At 40.3% G+C, this 19,420-nt stretch overlaps 1 protein-coding gene across 2 annotated transcripts in view; it reads left to right on the top strand.

Moving 5' to 3' along the window:
• The window catches only part of PRKG1 (protein kinase cGMP-dependent 1), a gene marked incomplete at both ends in the record, with an annotated part of 468,546 nt that overhangs the window by 50,970 nt on the left and 398,156 nt on the right, over positions 1–19,420 (top strand). For both annotated transcript variants that reach the window (XM_084290587.1, XM_084290588.1), the window contains one exon: positions 5,435–5,601. In XM_084290587.1, the coding sequence (XP_084146713.1) occupies positions 5,435–5,601 (167 nt within the window). The remainder of the gene's footprint in view (positions 1–5,434; positions 5,602–19,420) is intronic.

Here is a 19,420-nt window from a genome sequence, read left to right as displayed (position 1 = left end):
TTCATACCTATTGAAGTGAGCTGAACTCAGTGGGAAGGTATTGATAGGGAAGTTCCCAAAAGTAGAGACTGGGCATAAATACCTACAGATAGACTTAGTATATTTTAATTGTTGGTTAGATATAAACAATGTTCATCTGTTCTGTTTCTTTAGCACATGTTGTTACAGCAATGAAGGAACAGACCAAGAAAGATACTATTGATCCTAGTAGTGCTGAGCAAGCTTTACCCTATCAGTGTAAATACCAAGGCATCATCTTGTAGGGAGCTGCACTTCTGCTTTAACGTTCAGCCCTGCAGGTGAGCTGCCTCTGGTCAAATGCCTATAGTTGTTTCTCTCCTAAATATGGTGCTTTGGGTCATTTTTAGTAGTTTGCAGACTCTTGATGGGGGAGGCTCTACAAAAACAGTTATCCCCACATCAGTATCGCCATAAAAGTTCCTAATGAAAATTTTTCTTTAAAGTTCAGAGGGAGGAACAGCTAAGGAAAGCTTCTTAAAAGAAAAACAAAACAAAACAAAGCAAAACAAAGCAAAACAAACAAACAAACAAAAAAAAACAAAAACAAAACTCTAGAGTGGTAAGTCAGTACAAAATGTAGGATTTGTTTTTTTTTTTTTTTTCTTTTTTCTTTTTTCTTTGGAGACCTCTTCCAGCCTGTTTGCCTACTACATTGCTCTTCATTTTTCTTCTTTGCATCAGCCTGATGGTTTAAAATGGTTTTGGTCCATAGCTGTGCTGTTATGAACACAGTAACATTCAGATCTGCTTCCAGATCTTCTTTGTTAGCGTTGTTTAACTGAACTCTTGATTTCTTGTTTTTCTTGATGCTCCTCTGTTCTCCATTTGAGCCTGAGGTTCATCCTGACTCTGTTGCAGACTGATGCTGTCTGTATCCATGCAGTACATGTCAAAGAAGGCTTTGAATTTCTGTAAGCTTCCCTGGGTGTGTATTGCAGTAGCCTTCCCATCTGCCCTTAAATTCATCCTTTCCCTACACTCAGTGAGCAGTTTTTTCCAATGTTGAAATAAGACCTTTTGGGACAAAGTTTAACTTTTTGTTCTAATATTTATTTTACATGCTTGAAAGTACAAATCTAGCCTAGAGAATGTGTATTTTTGCTGTGTGTTAAGAGACTGAGATGACTATTAATTTTGCTCTTTGTAAAATGTAAATTACTGACAGAGTAACAAGGGGCTGTAATACAGGGTTTGGTGTATTGCTGTGTATGCTGCAAGTTACTGTAGCATTAACTTTGCTTCTTACCTAGGTCTGTGTAACATTTCAGATTTTGTTGCATCTGCTACAAAGCAAAGTTTTTATCTTCTGCCTGCATGTTAGCTTGTGTAGCTGACAGGTGAGCAGCAGGGTCTTGAGCAAAATGCTGGGCCAGATTCTGCATCTGACGGCCGCTGCAATAAAGTCCCAGCCCATCTGCTCGGACAGAAACCGTGGATGCATGTTTTGCAGGCATTTTGCTGCTCCTGAGCTGCTAGTCTGCCTTGCTGGGGGAGCTGGTAGTGTCGCTGAGGTCAGGGGACTAGGGTAGTCTGGTAGGGGGACTGGTAGGGGCTGACAGCATGCAAATCGTGCAACTTTATGTGCTTTTCTTCTGAGGGGTGTTCCCAACCAGGCAGGCCACTTGGTGGCCTTAGTATGTTTTTAGCAAATTTCTTAAGGTGTTTTTTGTATGACTTCTGCAATTAGGATGCAATTAGCTTGTTCCTACTGTTGGCTTAAACTCATTTGGGAAAGGATGTGCCTCAGAGGATTGTGCCCTTTTATTTTATTTATTTTTTTAAACTGTTCATCTAGTTCCCGTTAGTTCAAAAGCTAGTTCTAGCTTTTGGTCATTATTTTTTCATAAAAATAGTAATTGTGTAGTGCCAGATTCCCACCTCTGGAGGGTAAAAGATGACAGCTACTACTGTCTGCTCTGAATGACCCTCTCTCTACATTAGGAGCCATTCAATTCAACACCAAGTGAATATTCATGAAAATGTCCCGTTCCTAAAGCAGGGTCACTTGGAAAATGTCTATTCCATTATAAATATTGTAGACTTTTTTGTTTGCTGCTTCTTTCTCTTAGAAATTTTAATCAGAAAATGCAGACTAAATGCTCTTCAAAAGGAAAGATAATGAAACCGCTGCATCTTATTTAAACCACTTACTTGAAGTAGTGTACTTTTGGCCATTTTTAATATCTTTTTGTGTACCAATAGGTAGTCTTGGGTATTAACACGTCTGTGATAGATGCAGTCTTCAAATACTATCAATTATGAATAAGGAATGATGCGGTTCAGAAAATTTTTAGTTACGGATCCATTGTGAACTGTAAGCTAATTTATATGCTTTTAGTTTCATTTCATATAAAAACAAAAATAAATCTATTTACCTGAAATTTCATTTGGAAATTACATTGAAAGAAAACTGTGTGATAAAATAATATGTAAGTTGCTGAAGGCCTGGCGTGTGCGAGTATGTGGAATGGTAATCTACATTGCATGAATAACTTTTTAAATTATTAGACTGACGAATATTCTCTTGCAGGGAACTATAGAGTAAATCTTATTGTAGCTATGACAATGTATTTTTAGTATCAACTAATTTTCAAATATGTCAAGCTAAGCTTTGCTTTTTTGGGGGGATGGATGGAATATTTGCAGATGAAAAGGTGTGTGACTTACAAACTACGAAACATAGTTTGGTTTGATGTGAATGCGCTGGAAAACCTGGAGTTTGGTTCATGAGGTGCCTGCTCCTTCAACAAGCACCTCCTGATGTGTTTTTCTCCCATATTAGGTTGCCTTTATTGGAAGCCTCATTTTAACTAATCATCCTTAAATAATAATACGTGTTTCGGTTGTACTCACGTGTGACTGAGTATGTATACAGTCTGCTCTATGGAGATATTGAATTCTAAGATGCTGAGATGTGGCAGGGATGAAACTGCTGCTAATGTGGCCGGTGTGCTTTTCCTTCTAATGCCTGTGTATTTTTGTTGTTAAGAGCATTTGAATGACTTGGTGGGCCTCTGAACTTTAATTTCTCCATTATTTCTCTGTTGAAGGGTAGAGGCTTTTGAAGCCATGTAGATGTTGGTTCAGATGTACCCCTAGGGTTTAATCAGAATATTGTTGGGCTCACAAAATCCCCAAGCTGGTTCATCTCATGTATGTTCCGCTGCTTCTCCCCAGAATGGACTTGCAGTCGATTTTCTTAGACTCTGTGGTGCTCCTTTGCTGTCATTTAGACCAAGTGATCCTTTCAAATCATTTGCAGTGCTCGATTCCTGTAAGAAAAGCATCGCTTTCTTGCTGCAGGCCCCCAAACTACAGGGGTGGTCTGACACTCACCATGCCTCAATTCCTTATGGTCTCTCGTGGACATTCTCACAAACATTCCGCTTGAAAGGCTGGTTTTATTTTATCAGGCAGAAAGCCTCACTTTGAGCATTGGAATGAAAGAAATGGCTGAAATTGTAATGCTGGTTGATATGACTAATGTGAAAGCTTTTATTATGCTTTCTTCTTCAGCATGCTGTTTGAGTAATGCTAATAATTAGTGGCTTTGTTATGAGGGTTTCAGGGCCCTGTGGGGGTGGCTAAGACCAGAAGAGCAGTACTTAGTCAAGGCACAGCACAGAAAGCGTAGCCGTGCCATAGCACAGAAGGAGTGAGTGAGGAAAGCGGGTATCTGTCATCTAGGCAGCCTTACGGATTGCTGGCTTCTTTGTTGCTGAAAGCAAAAACAGCACAGACGTAGCTGTTCTTTTTGTGGTTTTGATTGGCCTGCACAAAGAATTAGAGTGATGCTGTGTGAAGTTAAACTAAATTTCTGGAGAGAGTCAGGTTTCTGCAGCAGTCTGAGCCTGTGCCTTCCTGCAGACAGTACTTCAAGGCCAGCCTGCTTCACATCCCGTGTGGCAGGGGGTCAGTGCTGGTGGCCTTTGATGCCTAGTTGTACCTTTTGTTGAAATAACTCCAAAGCTATTGAACACATAGAAAACATTTTAAATGTTGAAGGATTAAACCTGTGCTCTATATAACCTTGAGGCTTACTTGAAAAGCACCATGACAGGGGCAGAATGTCTGCAAGGCCTATGGACTGGTTTGTGCTTTTGACAGCCCAGTATGGTTCTTTTCCAGGAAGCCGTGATCCACTAATGGATCCTGTCCTTGAAAGACTTGTATCATACTTGTAGTTCAAAACCACAAAACTCATCGTAATGCATAAGCTCTGCAGGCAGCTGGGCTATGTCCGTGTTAGCAAACAGTTCAGAAATGAAGCACTGAGGAGCCGGTGTCCACCCATAGGTGCTTTGAGAGGCTCTAGTTTTGTCTGGATGTAGGTTTAGCATCCTCACTTGCTCATTTGCACAAGCTGCTGTAGAGGCCTACAGCATATGAAATGCCATAGTGCGGTAGTTACAGCCTGAAGGGAGGCTTGGAGGTTCCACCTGGGTGTGACTGATGGTGTGGCAAACAGTGTAGTTGTTGAGACTGAATCTCAGGAAAATCAGGGAAAACACTTCAGTGGTTTTGTTGCTCATTTCCTGTCATAGCATTACGCTCACATTACGCTGCCCTTCAGCAGCCTGGGCTGGCGGGAGGTGTCCCTGCCCGTGGCAGGGCTGGAATTTAGTGATTGTTAAGGTCCCTTCTGACCCAAACCCTTCTGTGACTGAAGAGAATGTAGGTTCTACTATGTACGCATCTGGACAGTCTCCCACAGAGATTTAGATGATGAAATTTGTGTTTTCGTAAGAACCTGTGTCCGTATAAGTTTGTCACGGTTTAGAACTTTGGACTCTTAACCCCATTGCATGCCAAGTCAGAACTGCATGTATAGTTTTGGGCATGCTAATATAACTTTTAAATTTCCCAGTTAGTCTTCCAAGAAATGAATTGGTGATGTTATTCCTGTAATAGTGGTGCTTCCTCTGTTGAATGTGATTGTCTTTGTTATTTGATTAATACTTAGGGGATCACTGCAGTATCACACTCTTGTATTCTCCAGTTTGTGTCATTTAATAGAAATATAATAAACTACGTAATAAATCCTTGAACTTCTTGTTTGTACAGCCTTTCAGTTTTGCATATGGAAGATATTTCAAGTAGCTCTGTTATTCTTTGTGTTACTGATGTAGCTAAACTCAAAGCTAAAAGGGGATCTTGCAATTGCATGAGATCTATTTTCATTTCAAAACTATTTAAAATTATTTACAAAACTAGTTACAATATTTTTTTTTAAACTTCTCTACAAATGGATTTCATCAGATTTCAAGGAAAAAGTTTGGATTTTTTTTCCAACAAAATGATCATTAGGGCGGGATGTGGTTGTGCTAAACTTCATGTGGTATTATTGAGCTTAGTGGGTGGACAAATGGATAAATCTTGCCTTTTCTTTCTTTTTTTTTTTTTTTCCTTGCAGGTCCAAGGAGCTAATCAAGGAAGCAATCCTTGACAATGACTTCATGAAGAATTTGGAACTGTCACAGATCCAGGAGATTGTGGATTGTATGTATCCTGTGGAGTATGGCAAAGACAGCTGCATCATCAAGGAGGGAGATGTGGGTTCCCTGGTGTATGTCATGGAAGGTATGGTTTAAAATGCTAACAGTTCTTTTCCTTTTATGCAACATATGCAGATGAAAGCTGTATTTCATGGGAAAAATCATTTGAAGAAAGAGGTTAAAAATGTTGTCTAAATATGGCTGTTGAAGAATTGTGTGGACTACTTTTGCCTGGAAAATTCCATACCAGAAATGTGTGCTTCCCTATATAAAGAAAGAGGGTTAAAGCTCTTAACCCAGCACTGAGATCTGTTGGAATAAGCCTCCATTAAATACAGTTCTTTGGCTTTGAGGCAATATCAGTTCTTTGCTGTATAAATTAGGGATGTAACAGAAATAATGGTGGTATGAAAATGGGGAATCATGGTAAAACAAGTAGAATCTGGTAATAGCTTGCTACCTTATAGGGTATTGAGAGAACGAGCTTTTAAATAGTGTCAAAGCATGTGGGATCTCTGCAGAAGCAATGTGTTTCATGATAGAAGTAGTATTTTTCTGCCTTGCGCACAAAATAAGTGTATCATCTGCAGTTTAGCATGTCTGATTTGTCACAGTACGTGTCGTGGCAGGGTTCTGTCTTCCTGGTGGAACATGAGAGCAGCAGTGGTGTTCTGTTGTTCCTGGGAGCCATCAGGTTTCTGAAAATCTTTTAGCTGGATGGGTATTGACAGCACTCTGCTTTTCCAAAACGTCAGCTATTAGCATTCTGTCTTATTCTTTCCAAGTTCTCTAAATTTGTATGCTGAATTGGGCATATTTTATGTATATTTTCACAGGAATTCTGTGTTCATCTATAGGAGTTACTGAGCTTGATCAAGCCTCATGTCCATCTACTGTTGCATCCCTATTCTAGCATCTGATAGTGTTGTGAAGCAAACATTGCTGTTTTAATTCAACTAACACAACAAATAAGTTGTTGGTTTGATTTGGTACAATACACATGAATAGATGCTTACAAAATCTCTTTGTGCTGCTGACACACTTGAAAGCACTTTGACCAGATAATACACAAGTGGAACAGAGGTTTCCTGCTTGCCTTTTGAGTGAATATGAGAAAACTCCAGATTATGTATAATTTGTGTGTTTATATATATTTCTACATGCACAAATAAATTTCTTAAATTGTTCTTTTAAACAGAAATATTTTCAAGACAGTAAGCCATTCTTTTAACATGGTTTCCTGCCAACGACTTAATGTTGTATAGTTGCAAATGGTCTTTAGTAGTTTCAGAAAACAGCTTTAAGGTTCTGCCCTTTTAAGGTTAAATTCTTTCTCAGGGCACAGCTTTAATTTCATTAGCTTTTAATATTTATACATTCTGCACACTCAAATGGTATTTTGCATTAGGAAATAGTTAGTGGGAGATTCCAAAGCAAACAATATGTTCCCACCCTAGCATTATATGAAAAGATGTAGGTTTTTCGGTCCTACTCCATTTGAATACAGAAACTATTTTGATGAAGTGCAAGATCTGTCCTCCCAGTAAGAACATACTGTTTTAAAACAATACCTGAATATTATTATTTTTTTCTATAGTGAAGTGTTTTTGTAGTGCAGTTTCTTATCAGACAGTTCTGTGTTTGTTTGCCAAAACGCCATCATGTCAGAGGCATGCTTATAGTCTTTCTGCTGCATGACTGCTTTTGGATGTTATGTTCAGCATTGTCCCTTGGATAAGCCCTATAACAACAGAGCGCCTTCACAATGAGCACATACTCATCTTCTGTTGTGTCCTTGCATCCTTTGGAGAGTATTTTTGGGGCTTTGTGGGCAGACCTCTTTCCACCATGGCTTGGAGTGTTGAATATAGCTGGGTACTCGGATTACTGTTATTTGATGTATGTGATGGTGTGCTACTGCTTTGACTTCCCTGAATTTAAGAAATGTTTCTAACTGTTACTTCAAACTCTGTCCCCTGATTCTTGTCTTCTAAAACAACTGTATGTGGAAGACAACATCGTGTCATTTGGGCTCTTTAGCTTACCCTTGCTCGTCGGGCAGCTCCCTGTGTATGAGGGCATGACTTGGCTCTCCCCCAGTATTTGTTCAGTCTTGTAATTTAATTTAAGATTATTTAGATAGCTATGTAAATATGCATAATGCTTTACAAACAAAATTATGAAGAGTTTATAGTCTTTGGTTAGACATAATGCAATGAGTGATGATGAAATAATGGAAATGGGAGATGATGTTGTCAAATGGGATGGGTTATGGTTATGACAGCAGGCTCATTTGCTCATTTTGGCTTATCACTCTATCTCTTCAATTATTAAACAGACAAAAAACTACAACCAACTACAACTTTATAGAGTTCTGCTGGAAAAACCTGTCTTTATGAAATTAGTGAGACATATTTTATTTTCTCAAAAATTGCATAAACACTGCGAATGTTTCTTCCATGTATTCCTCTTTCCCTCCTTGCTTGGGGTTATAAGTGTGATGAATATGAATTAAAATTACTCATGAAGATAATTTGATAACCAGTACTATTAGGCAAGATGCTAATTTATGATTTAACAGTTAGATACAGCCTCTTACCAGAAGTCTGAGATACATTGGTGATGTTTCCTTAGACTAATTCTAAATCATAATTTAAGTAAGACGGATTTGAAAACATCCATCACTTTCACTGTTACTTTCTGCATTCTCTTTTATTCTCTTGGTAAAGCAGCCATAGTCTCCATTTTACGTTTCTGCTTATCCTTGTAAGGCTTATTATGATCCTTGAGTGTTTTGGTTCTTTAACCTGGATGTTAGAATACTTACCTCTGTGACACTTGCTGAGCTCAGGGAATCTTAAAAGCCTGAATAATGATTAGTGTTAAAACCCAAACTCTTCTTTCTTTACTGTAGCTTGATTACGATTTCTGAAAGTAAGTCCAGACTTGCTATATTTTTTGGGTGGAAATGGCTGTAGTGCTGTACCTCAGCAAAGTGTCAGGAGAAGTCTTGACTCTACTTTCCCATGTTCTCTTTGGTTCTATCAGAAAGGTAATTCGCTGCTGCCTGATACCAGGTTTGCACGAACAGTCACTTTCAGTCATGCATTTGCCCAGCAGTACCCGTGATAGCAGGTTTGACTCCTTGTGTTCTTTGTCCTATTATTTTTACCTTGCGTCTGGTGTCCTGCCCTCCTGGTATTTCTTTTTATGATCAGGAGCCAGAGCAGCGCTGGTATGAACTGCTCAGACCCTACAAATGACGAGATGGCCAATACTGTGAAATTTGATAGGAGTTACTGAGGTGAAATACTATCAGAGGGAAAGCAGCATAAGGTTGAAAGGGAAAATGTGCTCTCCATCTCCAGCATGCTGTTGTCCAGTGTGAAGAGGGTAGGAGCATGGCTCTCGTGTGTACCATGCTTCAGCTGGATGACCTTTTATTCTTCAGGCCCAACAGGAGGGAAACATCCACCAGATTGAGGAGCTCTTAATCTAAACACCCTCAAGCCTAAATGTTCACTGATCAGGAGCTGGCTTTAGAGGGTGTTTGTATAGAATAGCTCTTCAGTTGGGCACGGCTAAGCTAGATGAGCAGTTAGTTACCATGTTGAGAGGATGAGACTAGTAATACTCTCAATCATGTCTGTAAAACTAGGTCTAGTAGACTTCCCTCTTCTGGCTACGTGTCTGGACTTTTGGACTGTCTCTATGTTTCTTCATTCAGAAAAGTTTTTTGTAAAGGCTTTTGTTTGTTGTTGTTGTTGTTAAAAAAGTTATTGAAATACAGGCAGGATTTAAGTGGAAGATTACCTGGTTTTCTGGGGGACTTCTTCACTGGCTTTCATGAGGTACAGCCGTTAGAAGCTACCAAGCAAGAGCTGTGCTGTGCTTGTTGGAGAGCCCTCCTGGGTCACTCTCTAGGACAACCCTGCTGCACAGTGCCACATGGCATCCTGAGCACGAAAGCCTGAGGATCACTGCTTCTCATGCAACAGCCAAAAACTTTTCTTATAACTGTGCTTTGAAGGTGAAAATTAGTTGTGGTATAAGTAAGTATTTATTATGGGCATAAACTGATGGAAAAAAAATACCACGCATGCTCTGACCACCTACAGCAGAGGCATGCCTTCAGGGTGTTTGAAGCTGATATTGAAGAGACGAACGAGTGATGTTGTAGCTTATGCATCTGAACTAGTCTATGCTGGCACTCTGACTGCAAGTAAAGCAATTTTGAGGATAAAATAAGCTAACCAGAAATACTGCCTTTCTTGTTAGTAAGTATGCTGCTCACACATACTAGTATGAGCAGATGTTGAACAGACTTTTGTCTTATTATTTTTTTGGTCTGAAAGAAACCTCAATTTTATCTCTGCTGGTCAGTCATATTCTGTCTCTAGAATTAGGCCATTATCTCCAGTTTTCTTTAAGGGGAAAAGGAAAAAGTGTTATCCAGGTTCATGTTTTGCAGGTTTGGATTGGTTGTCTTGAAGCCTTTTTTGGGTATTGCATTTCTGAAACTTTCTGAAAGCACTTAAAAATGTGAAAACCTGGAAAGGTCTCTTTCTGAGAGATGCATCTAGATCTGTACCGTGTTGACAGCCTTGAGTTATATGTGGGTGTTACCTCACACTAATGAGGATAAATGTGATATCCCACATCTGAAACCAAATGTTTCCTCTTGCGCTACCTCTCTGTCTGAACCTGTCAACTGCAGGATGTCATGTTTGATGGCTGCATTATGAAAGGAAAATATATTGGCAGAGCTGTAGATGAACCAGGTGACAACGTAGAAGTTTTAGGCTCTCATGTGGATAACAGTCATGCCACTATAAACAGTTATAATTTTTTGTTCTGATTTTTTTTAGAAACTATATTAATAGGTTTACAGAGCCCTTCTTTCATGCTTGTTGCTATTCCGATGAAATATTGGAAGAAGTAACAGAGTGAGTTGCATGGAGAGGATTTAAATTACTTGAATGAACTGTTTTGTGGCTTATCCTTTTGTGTTGGCAGTGGAGGCTGTAACATCCTCCCTGACTGCTTGTCCTGCAAGTTGGTACTGAGGTTGCAGCCCTGCCAACACCCATTGGGCTCCTGGTGCTGTGGGGATGAGAAGGGAGGAAGCAGTTTTCTGAGAGACCATGCTGGGAAGCAGCCTATGCTTTCCCCATCCCATCTTTTAGAGTGACATTTGAGAGGAAAACCCACTAAATTTCATTTTACTTTAATCTTCAGTCAAGGAGATTCTCCTTCGGGAGACTTGGTTTTGCGCTTTGTTCTTCATAGCTTCTCCAAAGCAATGAAACATCTAATTGTGCTTTCGCATGGGGATGTGGGGTTTGGGGAGTGGGAGACATCGTGGGAAGGAGCACGTTCCTAGAAAGTGCAGGATTCTCAAGCAAGTCAAGCTCAGGGAACACAGAGGAAGATAAATACAGTCTCTGCAGCCATTTGAGAACAGAGAGAAATGCAAAAGGCCCTAGAAGATCTGCCATCAGAGGCAGCAGAGCTGTCTGGTCTCAGATGAGATTCTTGGGATCTTAAAGCAACTCCTCAGTCTGTTGGAATTTTTGTTGCTGAATCAAAAACCAGAGTAGGCATGTAGATACTATCTGTCTTCCTCAAGACAACTTGCTGCCGCCTGCGGGTTATCACAGCTTTTGCCCAAGTTTTCTGGTACCATAAGGCTTACCATTAATCCGTTGGTCAGCATGCTTATCCTTGTTCTCATTTCTGAAGGTGTGCTGGATGGAGTACGTCACCCCTCTCTCCTGTTTGCTTTTGGCAATTATGCAGTTACGTGTTTTTTGTTTTGTTTTTAATGGGAGAGTGATCACTGCAGACTCTTGGCTACTAAATGCGATCATGCACAAATACTGAATTCAGTCTGTCTTCGTGTCGCCTCTCTCTGACCCCTCTGTTGTCTCTTTTGGACTAGTCTCAATAAGAATCTGATTTAATAGGACATAATTGCTCTTCTAGCCCTAGGGTCTTCTGAGTCAGTTCCTTCTCAGAAAGCATTTGGTAGGGCTGTTTTTTTCTAAACCAGAGATGTAGAACAGAGGCCCATGCTGGATTTAAGTGGACTAAATGCAATTGCTCCCAATTTTTTTTGGGCTGGGGCATCTCGTGCCAGTGCTGCGCGCCGCAGTGATGTGTGGAGAGGCTGAGCTGAGTCCATGCAGGTGGGGACCTGCCTGGCTGCCGTGTGTACCCAGTGTCCTCACTAGACTTTCTCAGGGTTGGTGGCCCTTCGTATCATTTGTGGAACCACGAAGTTGCAGCTTTTGTTGTTGGAGGACCCAGACAGTTTTCAGTGCTTTTTCCAGATGTACTCCTTGTAACATAGCTGGGTATTCCAACCTGCGTTACCACCTTTCAGCATCTCCTGAAGATGCTTGGGAAGGTGATAATGGGTGCATCCACTCTAATCGGGGTTTTTCCTAACACAGTTGAGGCAGTTCTACTTTAAAAGCTTACACTGCCTTTCAGTGTGAGTGTTTTGTGCTCTACCTGAGCCTCTAAACCTCTTTTCAAGAGGGTTGGATCTGCCTTCCCAAGCAAACATCAAAAAATAGCATCTCAAGGCACAGATGTTAGGTGGCTCTTGAGACTGGAGAGCATTTATTCAGTGTCCATAAGGGGCTCTGCGTAGGAAGGAGTCAATTAGACATTTGTGGCAAAATGGGGTTTTCTGCACAGCATGCCAACAAATCAGTAGCCTCTGAAGAAGCTGTCTTTCACTGTACTTCCCACTGGTTTTGTAAAAATATACTGTGGCATTAGTTTCTTCTTCACTCATCTGTTTAATGTCTTCTGTTATTTTTTTTTCTTTTTCTTTTTTTCATCATGCTGGAGTTGGGCACATTTTTCCTGCAGTCTGAGATACCGTTCCTTACTGGAGGCCTGCAGCCTTCATGGGTTTCCCATTCATGTCTTTGTTTTTCCATGGAAGTAAGTGGTTTCATGGCTGTTTCCTCTGAAAATTTTCTTTCCATCGTTACTCATTCCTCCGTACATCCCCATGTCCAGCACTGAGACCACTAGATATCAGGGCAGGACCTTTTTGTAAGGCATACTGAGCTTAAGAGGTTCTCTAGGACTGATGCCTTTGCTCTTGAGGTTCCCTTATTGCAGAGCAAGCTTTGTTAGGACTTGTTGGAGGCAGAAATACCATGTGTCATTCTACCTGTGTAAGACATCTCAGTAGCTTCCAGTTGGAAACTGGCCTTTCGTGGTGCCAGCATGTTTATAAGAGTTGAAGACCATCCCTTGGGCAATGTAGATGTGCTAAAAGATTATTCCTAGAGCTCCCAACAATAGGACTTTACATAAGGGCCCAAGGAGCAAGGGAGGTTGCCAGCTGCGTTCCTCAAACTTGCTGTCATTCATTATGTGTGCTCACATCTGGTGCTGCAACCCCTCTAACTCAGAGTCCAGGAGAAGAGTCTGTAGGACATAGGAGTGAAGAGTGAGATCCTAAAATGCTTCTGGTTGCTTCACTTTCACCTTTTGGTGGGTATTTCACTTGAGGATTTCCATGGAGCTTATCCCACCTCTTTGGTGGTGAGTTTTTTTTTTTTTTCCTACCAGTCATTTGATGCTTTTCAGACTGTTTTGTGGCCTGCCTGAGTACTTGCAAAAAACTTGGTAATGTTACGTTGAGCCCTGCTCAACAAGAACAATTTTGCTGTTTTTGGCACTCTCCAGTAGCTGTACTTGTATCACTTGCCATCACAATACCATCATGCCTCTGTCTGAGGCGTGAGGTCCCAAAAGACAGCTCGATGTGTGTGCTAGTGTCAGCTGTGTCCTGCTTGGGAGTACTCAGAGCATTTCGCTGTCATCTCTTCAGTGGCGTTAATACCCCACTAGAGTATTTAGGAACTTGCAGCTTTCGAATAATAAGAAGGTTGCCATGTGACTTTGCTTCCTTTTTGTGGATGCGGTGTGAAAACGTAGAGCACTCGAGAAGTCTCCATAAGGTATACATCGAATAGAAAAGTGCTTGCATGTTTGCCGCAGCAGTCTGCAACTCCAGCTAAATCTGCTTCAGCACTTCAGAGGGGGCTTCACGTGTCTTCATAGGTTCCTGTGAATTATAAGTGTCCATCAATGTGAAGGTGGAACAGAAACCTGTTTGTTATTTTTCCAGGATTTCTTAAACTATTGCTTTCATAAATTGAGCATTGTTCCAACTGCTTCCATTTGGAGTTACTACAATTCAGGATAAAATTTGATCATTTTTTTTCCTTCCCCTCTACACCCCAAAGTAAAAACTGTGGTTATTTACTGGTTAAAAAATCCACGAGTAGGATTTCTCACCAAAGTCTTTTGCCATAAATAGACGAAGTGTGCACTTTGTGTGGCTGTTACATTGAGATGGCTTGGTTTTGCTCTCTTGAGGCCCAGCCTACAAGAGCACCATTACGAATGCTTGTTGCTCTGTTTTTTCAAATCTATTTATCAACTTAAACCTTGTTTCTAGCAGTCTTCTGAGACAGGATATATGAATGTTCAGCTGCTGTGTTCATTTACTGTGTGGTGTTTGAGAGCCTTCTGTATTGCCTGTCTCTGAGAGAAATGGGGTGTTTGTGCTCTGTTGTTTTCATATGTAGTACAATATAAATGCAAGCGTTCCAGCTTTATCATCTCGTCACTTTAATTCTACAGTGTCTTAGTAATTAACTCACCTAAATGTAGCTATTTACTCATATTAGACAGGGAAAAGGAAATATTTCTTGCACTTATATCATGAAATGTTCATGAGATCAACTACGATATGAAATTGTGATTGTCACAGTGGCAGTGTTTTATAGGTGGTGATTGTGTTCATGATTAGATGTAGTTTGATATTTGTTGAGTATAAAGTAATTATATTTAAAGCTACAGAACTAACTCTTTGCACTTAAATGACTGCACAATAAGAACAATAGGGGTCTATAAACATAGTACTGGAATATTGCTCCAGTGGGTCACTGGAGATACTCTCATTTACCCTTTCTCCAGAAAAGAACTCCAACAAAACAGCAAATTGTTGTGTGTGTATGTATATTTGTGTGTGTGTGTGTGTATATATATATATATATATTTATATATATATATATTTTAGGAACTCATATGAAACTAATAGACTGGCTGAATCAAAGAAAAGCAGGGTTTATAGAAGGAAAGATTATAATGTGTTTGTTATTAGGGCAGTGGGAACATTCATTGTCACCTGAACCAGGATTTAGGAAAGAAGGTCTGAATAAATCTCACAGGTATTAGCATACGAGCTTGCAAAACAGAAATACAGTTTAGGGAGGAGTAGCACAGTGCTGTCTGTGACCACCGTCCTGCAGCACTGCTCAGCTAAGGCGCTTCATGAGGTGAGCAAATAAATCAAAACAGACGAGCTACAGGTTATGTACTGACCTCTGTATAAAGAGCAAAGAAACAAACAAAACCCTAAACCCTATATAATGTATGTTAAGTAATTGCACAGTGTTGCACTTAAATTCTAAGGGTATTGTTTGATTAAATAATTCCTTTTCAGTCATCAGAACCTAACCTGTGGTTCATTTAAGCCAGTATTTGGTACCAGGGGAGGAGAAAATGCAATCAAAGCTGGGAGCTAGTGACTTCAGACCTATCAAATGCTTCCTTTGTAGCTATCTATGTGATAATATTAATAGTAAAACCACTTCAGGCTTCTCAAGGTATTGCAAAATTCTGATCAGTGGAAAAGAGGGAAGTGTACAGTAATTAAAGTCTTTATGTGAATGCTGTCAAGCACCTGAACAGCTAAATCTCAGATCTCTGTCCTCATTCAAGTCATGCTGTTGGTGTGAGCTTACCCGTTACATTCAGTGGAGAGAACTGCCTGGCAGGTTCTTAAGCAATAGTTTAATAATAATAGTGTCAAGATGACCTGAAAATATTTTCATTTTAAAAATCAAAGTCCAGCTTTCTTTGGGATCCGCTTGTATTCACATTTACGGCTCTTGTTCTCAGTCTCTTTGCGGTGTATTATTGAACAAGGCTGGAGCAAATTCAGCAGAAGCTGCAGTCTTCATTGCTAAGGAGGAGTATTTGGAGTATATCAAATAGATATATTGTCCTGTAAATGCATTCAAACAGCCTGGTTTGTCTGTAGGCAATTAAACATTCATTTTCCCCATTTCAGGGAACAAAATGCATAGGTATAACCGCTTAAAAAATTGCTCTCAGTGTAGAGGAAACATAATTGAATGCATGTTCTCATGTAAGATCATAGTTGTTGATGGGCTATTTAGTTTTCTATTTCTCAGCAGTTATGCAAAGACTGCTTTTGTCCTGAAGGAGGGTTTTATTTACCAAATAAATTGGTTAGATAAAGTCTCATTCATTTTATTAATAGCAGCTGAAAAGGGAGGCACAAATGGCTTTGTCTCCCCCACTGTTCCATGATTCCCTTTTACTGAAACTACCACAACTGCAGTGTAAAACAAAAGGACTTTTCATCATAATAGTATACATGAAAGTGCTTGGATTTTGACCTGTGTTTCTGCCCATTAAAATCTATGGCTATACAATTTAGACTATGTATGCAGATAGAAAGACTCCAGTGTTAGCAATCTAAACTATTATTAAAGGAACATTAGAGGCAAAATGTTCTCTTTTGTTAGGCTTGATTTAGGCTTGATTTGTTTTGGATTGCTTGTTTGCTTTGAAAGCTGATCTACAAAAAACAAGAACTGGTAGAGCCCCCTGCCCTTTCCTAATGCTCTAGGTTCTACAAAGAAAGCTCAAAATAAACAATCTGGGGAAGAGAGAGAGGCTTCCTGCTTCTTGCTTAAACTGGAAATTCAGGTCATCTCTATTGTAAGGTTATTATTATTTTTTAAAGTAATCTGAAGTGGAAAATGAGAGAATAAAAACAGGACAATGGGGAAAGAAGGGGGTTTCTGGTCTGTAGAAATCCAGTGTCTCTCATACTTGAGTTATACAGCGTGCTGTTATGGATCGGTCGAAATGGAGGGGATGAAGGTGCTTGCACCACCCTGGTGGGTGAGGCCTGCACCATGCGGGTTCTGGGTGTGATTCAAGTGGTAGCTTGGTTGTAGCTGTCCCATGCAGGGTGAAATGGGGAAACCCATCAGCGGTCCTGAGTCACAGAGGCAAGATTTCAAAATGCATACGTGCTCCTTGAGTGCTTTGCCCTGGCTGAAGACACAGGGGAAATGCAGGTGAAACTTCATCTCCCTCCTCTTCGCAGTGGGAACATCTCCCATGGCTCTGTTTAGCCAAGTTTCTCTGCAGACCAGAAGTCTGAGATGGCAACATCAGAGAAAGAGTGGAATGAATGGGAATAAGGTCAGGGAAGTGGGGAGATTTTGATGTCCTTCAGCAAAGATTTTGTATTTTTCTTTCTGTTTAATACATTGGTCCTGGTCTCAAAATTCTGTGTAGCACTTGCATATGAGTCTTGGCGAAAATGGAGGATTTTGCTCATGGGAAACAGATCCGATGTCTCTGTATCTAAAAGATTTATGTTTGCAGTGTATTCTTCCAAAATAATGGAAATTACAATGTATCCCAGCAGCTGCTATTCATAGCACATCCAGGCGGAGATGCTAATTAAATGCAATCTGAATACATAGGAATTTAAGATTGAAAAACTAATAAAAACAAGATGTTTTGCTATCCTTTTGCTGAATATTTTTATAACCTCTCAGTTCTGACTGAAAACAGCTATTTCATGAAGCAACTAGAACATGAAATAACTCCAGGTAGGCTTTCTCATATTAAAAATAAAAGCAGAATGAGGTTTGAGATGATGTGGATCTTGAAAAGCAATAATCCTGTTGTAGTTATGCAGTCGCATCCTTTCTGTAGAGATTCACAAGGGACTGTTTATCACTGCTGAATTGATACAAACTCTTATCTTGAAGTGGGAGGAAACTTTAAGTTCTTTTCTGCTAATGATGTATAGCGTTACAGGTTTCTTCAAGCTAATCATACGTTGTGGTGCTTCTTGCTCTTTATCAGCCTTCGCCTCCTTTCTGGTTTTGTCATTGTCCTTGAGAGGATGGAGAGGGATAGGAGCTTCTGAGAGGACTTCGTGCACAGCTGGGTGAAACCTTATATAAATGAACCTTTGCAGGGTTTTGAGCTCAAAACATTGTGTTCTTGCCCAGGTCCTCTTGTGGCAGTTGCTGCCATTGGAAAAATAAAGCCAAATTCTAATACTGATAAAAGAGCTTCAGTGGGAAATAACAGCCCATGGCAAAACTCTGCTAACTTTGCTACTGCAAAGTGCTGTAAAACTTGTGAATTCTGGTGCAGACATCCCTGGAAAAATATTCTTATGGACCGTGGGCTGGTTTCTGTCCCTAAGCCTGGTGGTTTTCCGGTTTGTAGTAATCGATAGGGGAGACGCAACCCAGAGGCTGTAAAACTCTTAGGTTTGAGCATAGACCTTTGTTACAGCTGGGTGGTCAATGTGCCCTAAAATGACAACAATTTCCAGAGATCTCCTTCTAAACACTGGTTTCCTGTGTTGAAATTTGGACTGAACTAAATCAGTGGAAGATCTTTTTTCACCAAGGAATGTGTTTATTCCCAGTCAGTACAAGATAAGAGAGGAAGGTGGTGTTCTTGGTAATGTTCATCTGGAGGGAACAACTGGACCTCAAGAGCTGCATGATGAATGAAAAGAGAGGAAGTTTATTTTCTGCTTTTCTTCAGCAGCTCCTGCTTGTTATCAGTTGTCAGCTATCTGCAGTACATTGTTTTCCTTCTTGGAAAAAACAAGCCTTTTTCAAGACCCTACTTAGTTGGAAATATTTAACACTGCAGGACTAACCTTGCTTATAACTGCTGCTCAGAGGGTAATTTATTTCTTAGTCTTGTGCTCTGTTATTGAACAGATCGTGACTGTTGGGGAATTCAAGCATTTTTGTTTCCTTATCTGCTTTTGGTGATGGCTGGGAAAGCTGGAGAGGGCCGAGATGTCCCAGCAGGTTCTCTTGCTGCTTTGTCTTTTGAATTTTATTGGTAACCTCAATTTTCCATCTTTCTTTTGCAAAATAAATGTCTTATTTAACTGTTTGAACAAGCAAGGCGGATGTTTCTTACTGTAAACCTGTTGGGAAGGAGGCCAGGGAATCAAACAGCCAAATACAGAGTCCCAGCATAGTCCCAGAGTTGTTTTTTTTTTTTTTTTTCCTCCTCACAATTCTGGAGAACTCAGGGCCTCAGAGTACACCTCAGCAGCCCCTATTCCTGCTATGGGGGAAAGCGTAGTGCCCCTATTCCTGGTCTGTGAGTCAGAGCCCCATGGATTGCAGCAGGATGGCCAGGACCATGACCTCCACCAAGCAGGAGACATGTTGTCCTGTTGGCTTGCTTTCTTCCACAGCTGGCCATCCTTGTCACCAGAGGGGTTTTTGCTAGATCTTGCAAGATACCTGCTCATTTTCTGAGCTGGAAGTTTGCCACCAATCTTGAACGTTTATGTCAAAGGACAAAAATAAAAAATAATGCTCACAGTAAGCAAAAGCTAATGGGAATAAATGTACAGTAGAACAATGTGTTTATGTGGGGACATTCCAAGATGATTTTTTAAACACTAGTCAGGCTGAGTCGATAAGAGAAGGGAGGGCTTTACTAAGATAAACAGTGAGATAAATAGCCTAGGTGACAAACGTCTGAACAGTTAATGGGCTAAAAATTCTTGCTGGGCTTTTATTAGACCTGAGGAAGTGACAAGGATGACGTGTCCTAAAAATATAGTTTCAATTTTCCAATACCTATGACTTAAAATCGGCATTCAAGAAGCCTTTTCCATAAATCTTGCATTGTATCGCATCATGTGGAAAAGAGATGTACTGAAGGCTTGTTTCACTGTCTTGAGATTTGTTATGTGCTGTATTCAC

Source organism: Netta rufina (genome assembly GCF_964035555.1).
Source record: "Netta rufina genome assembly, chromosome: 7".
NCBI lineage: Eukaryota > Metazoa > Chordata > Aves > Anseriformes > Anatidae > Netta > Netta rufina.
This window is presented reverse-complemented; position numbering and strand designations above follow the sequence as displayed.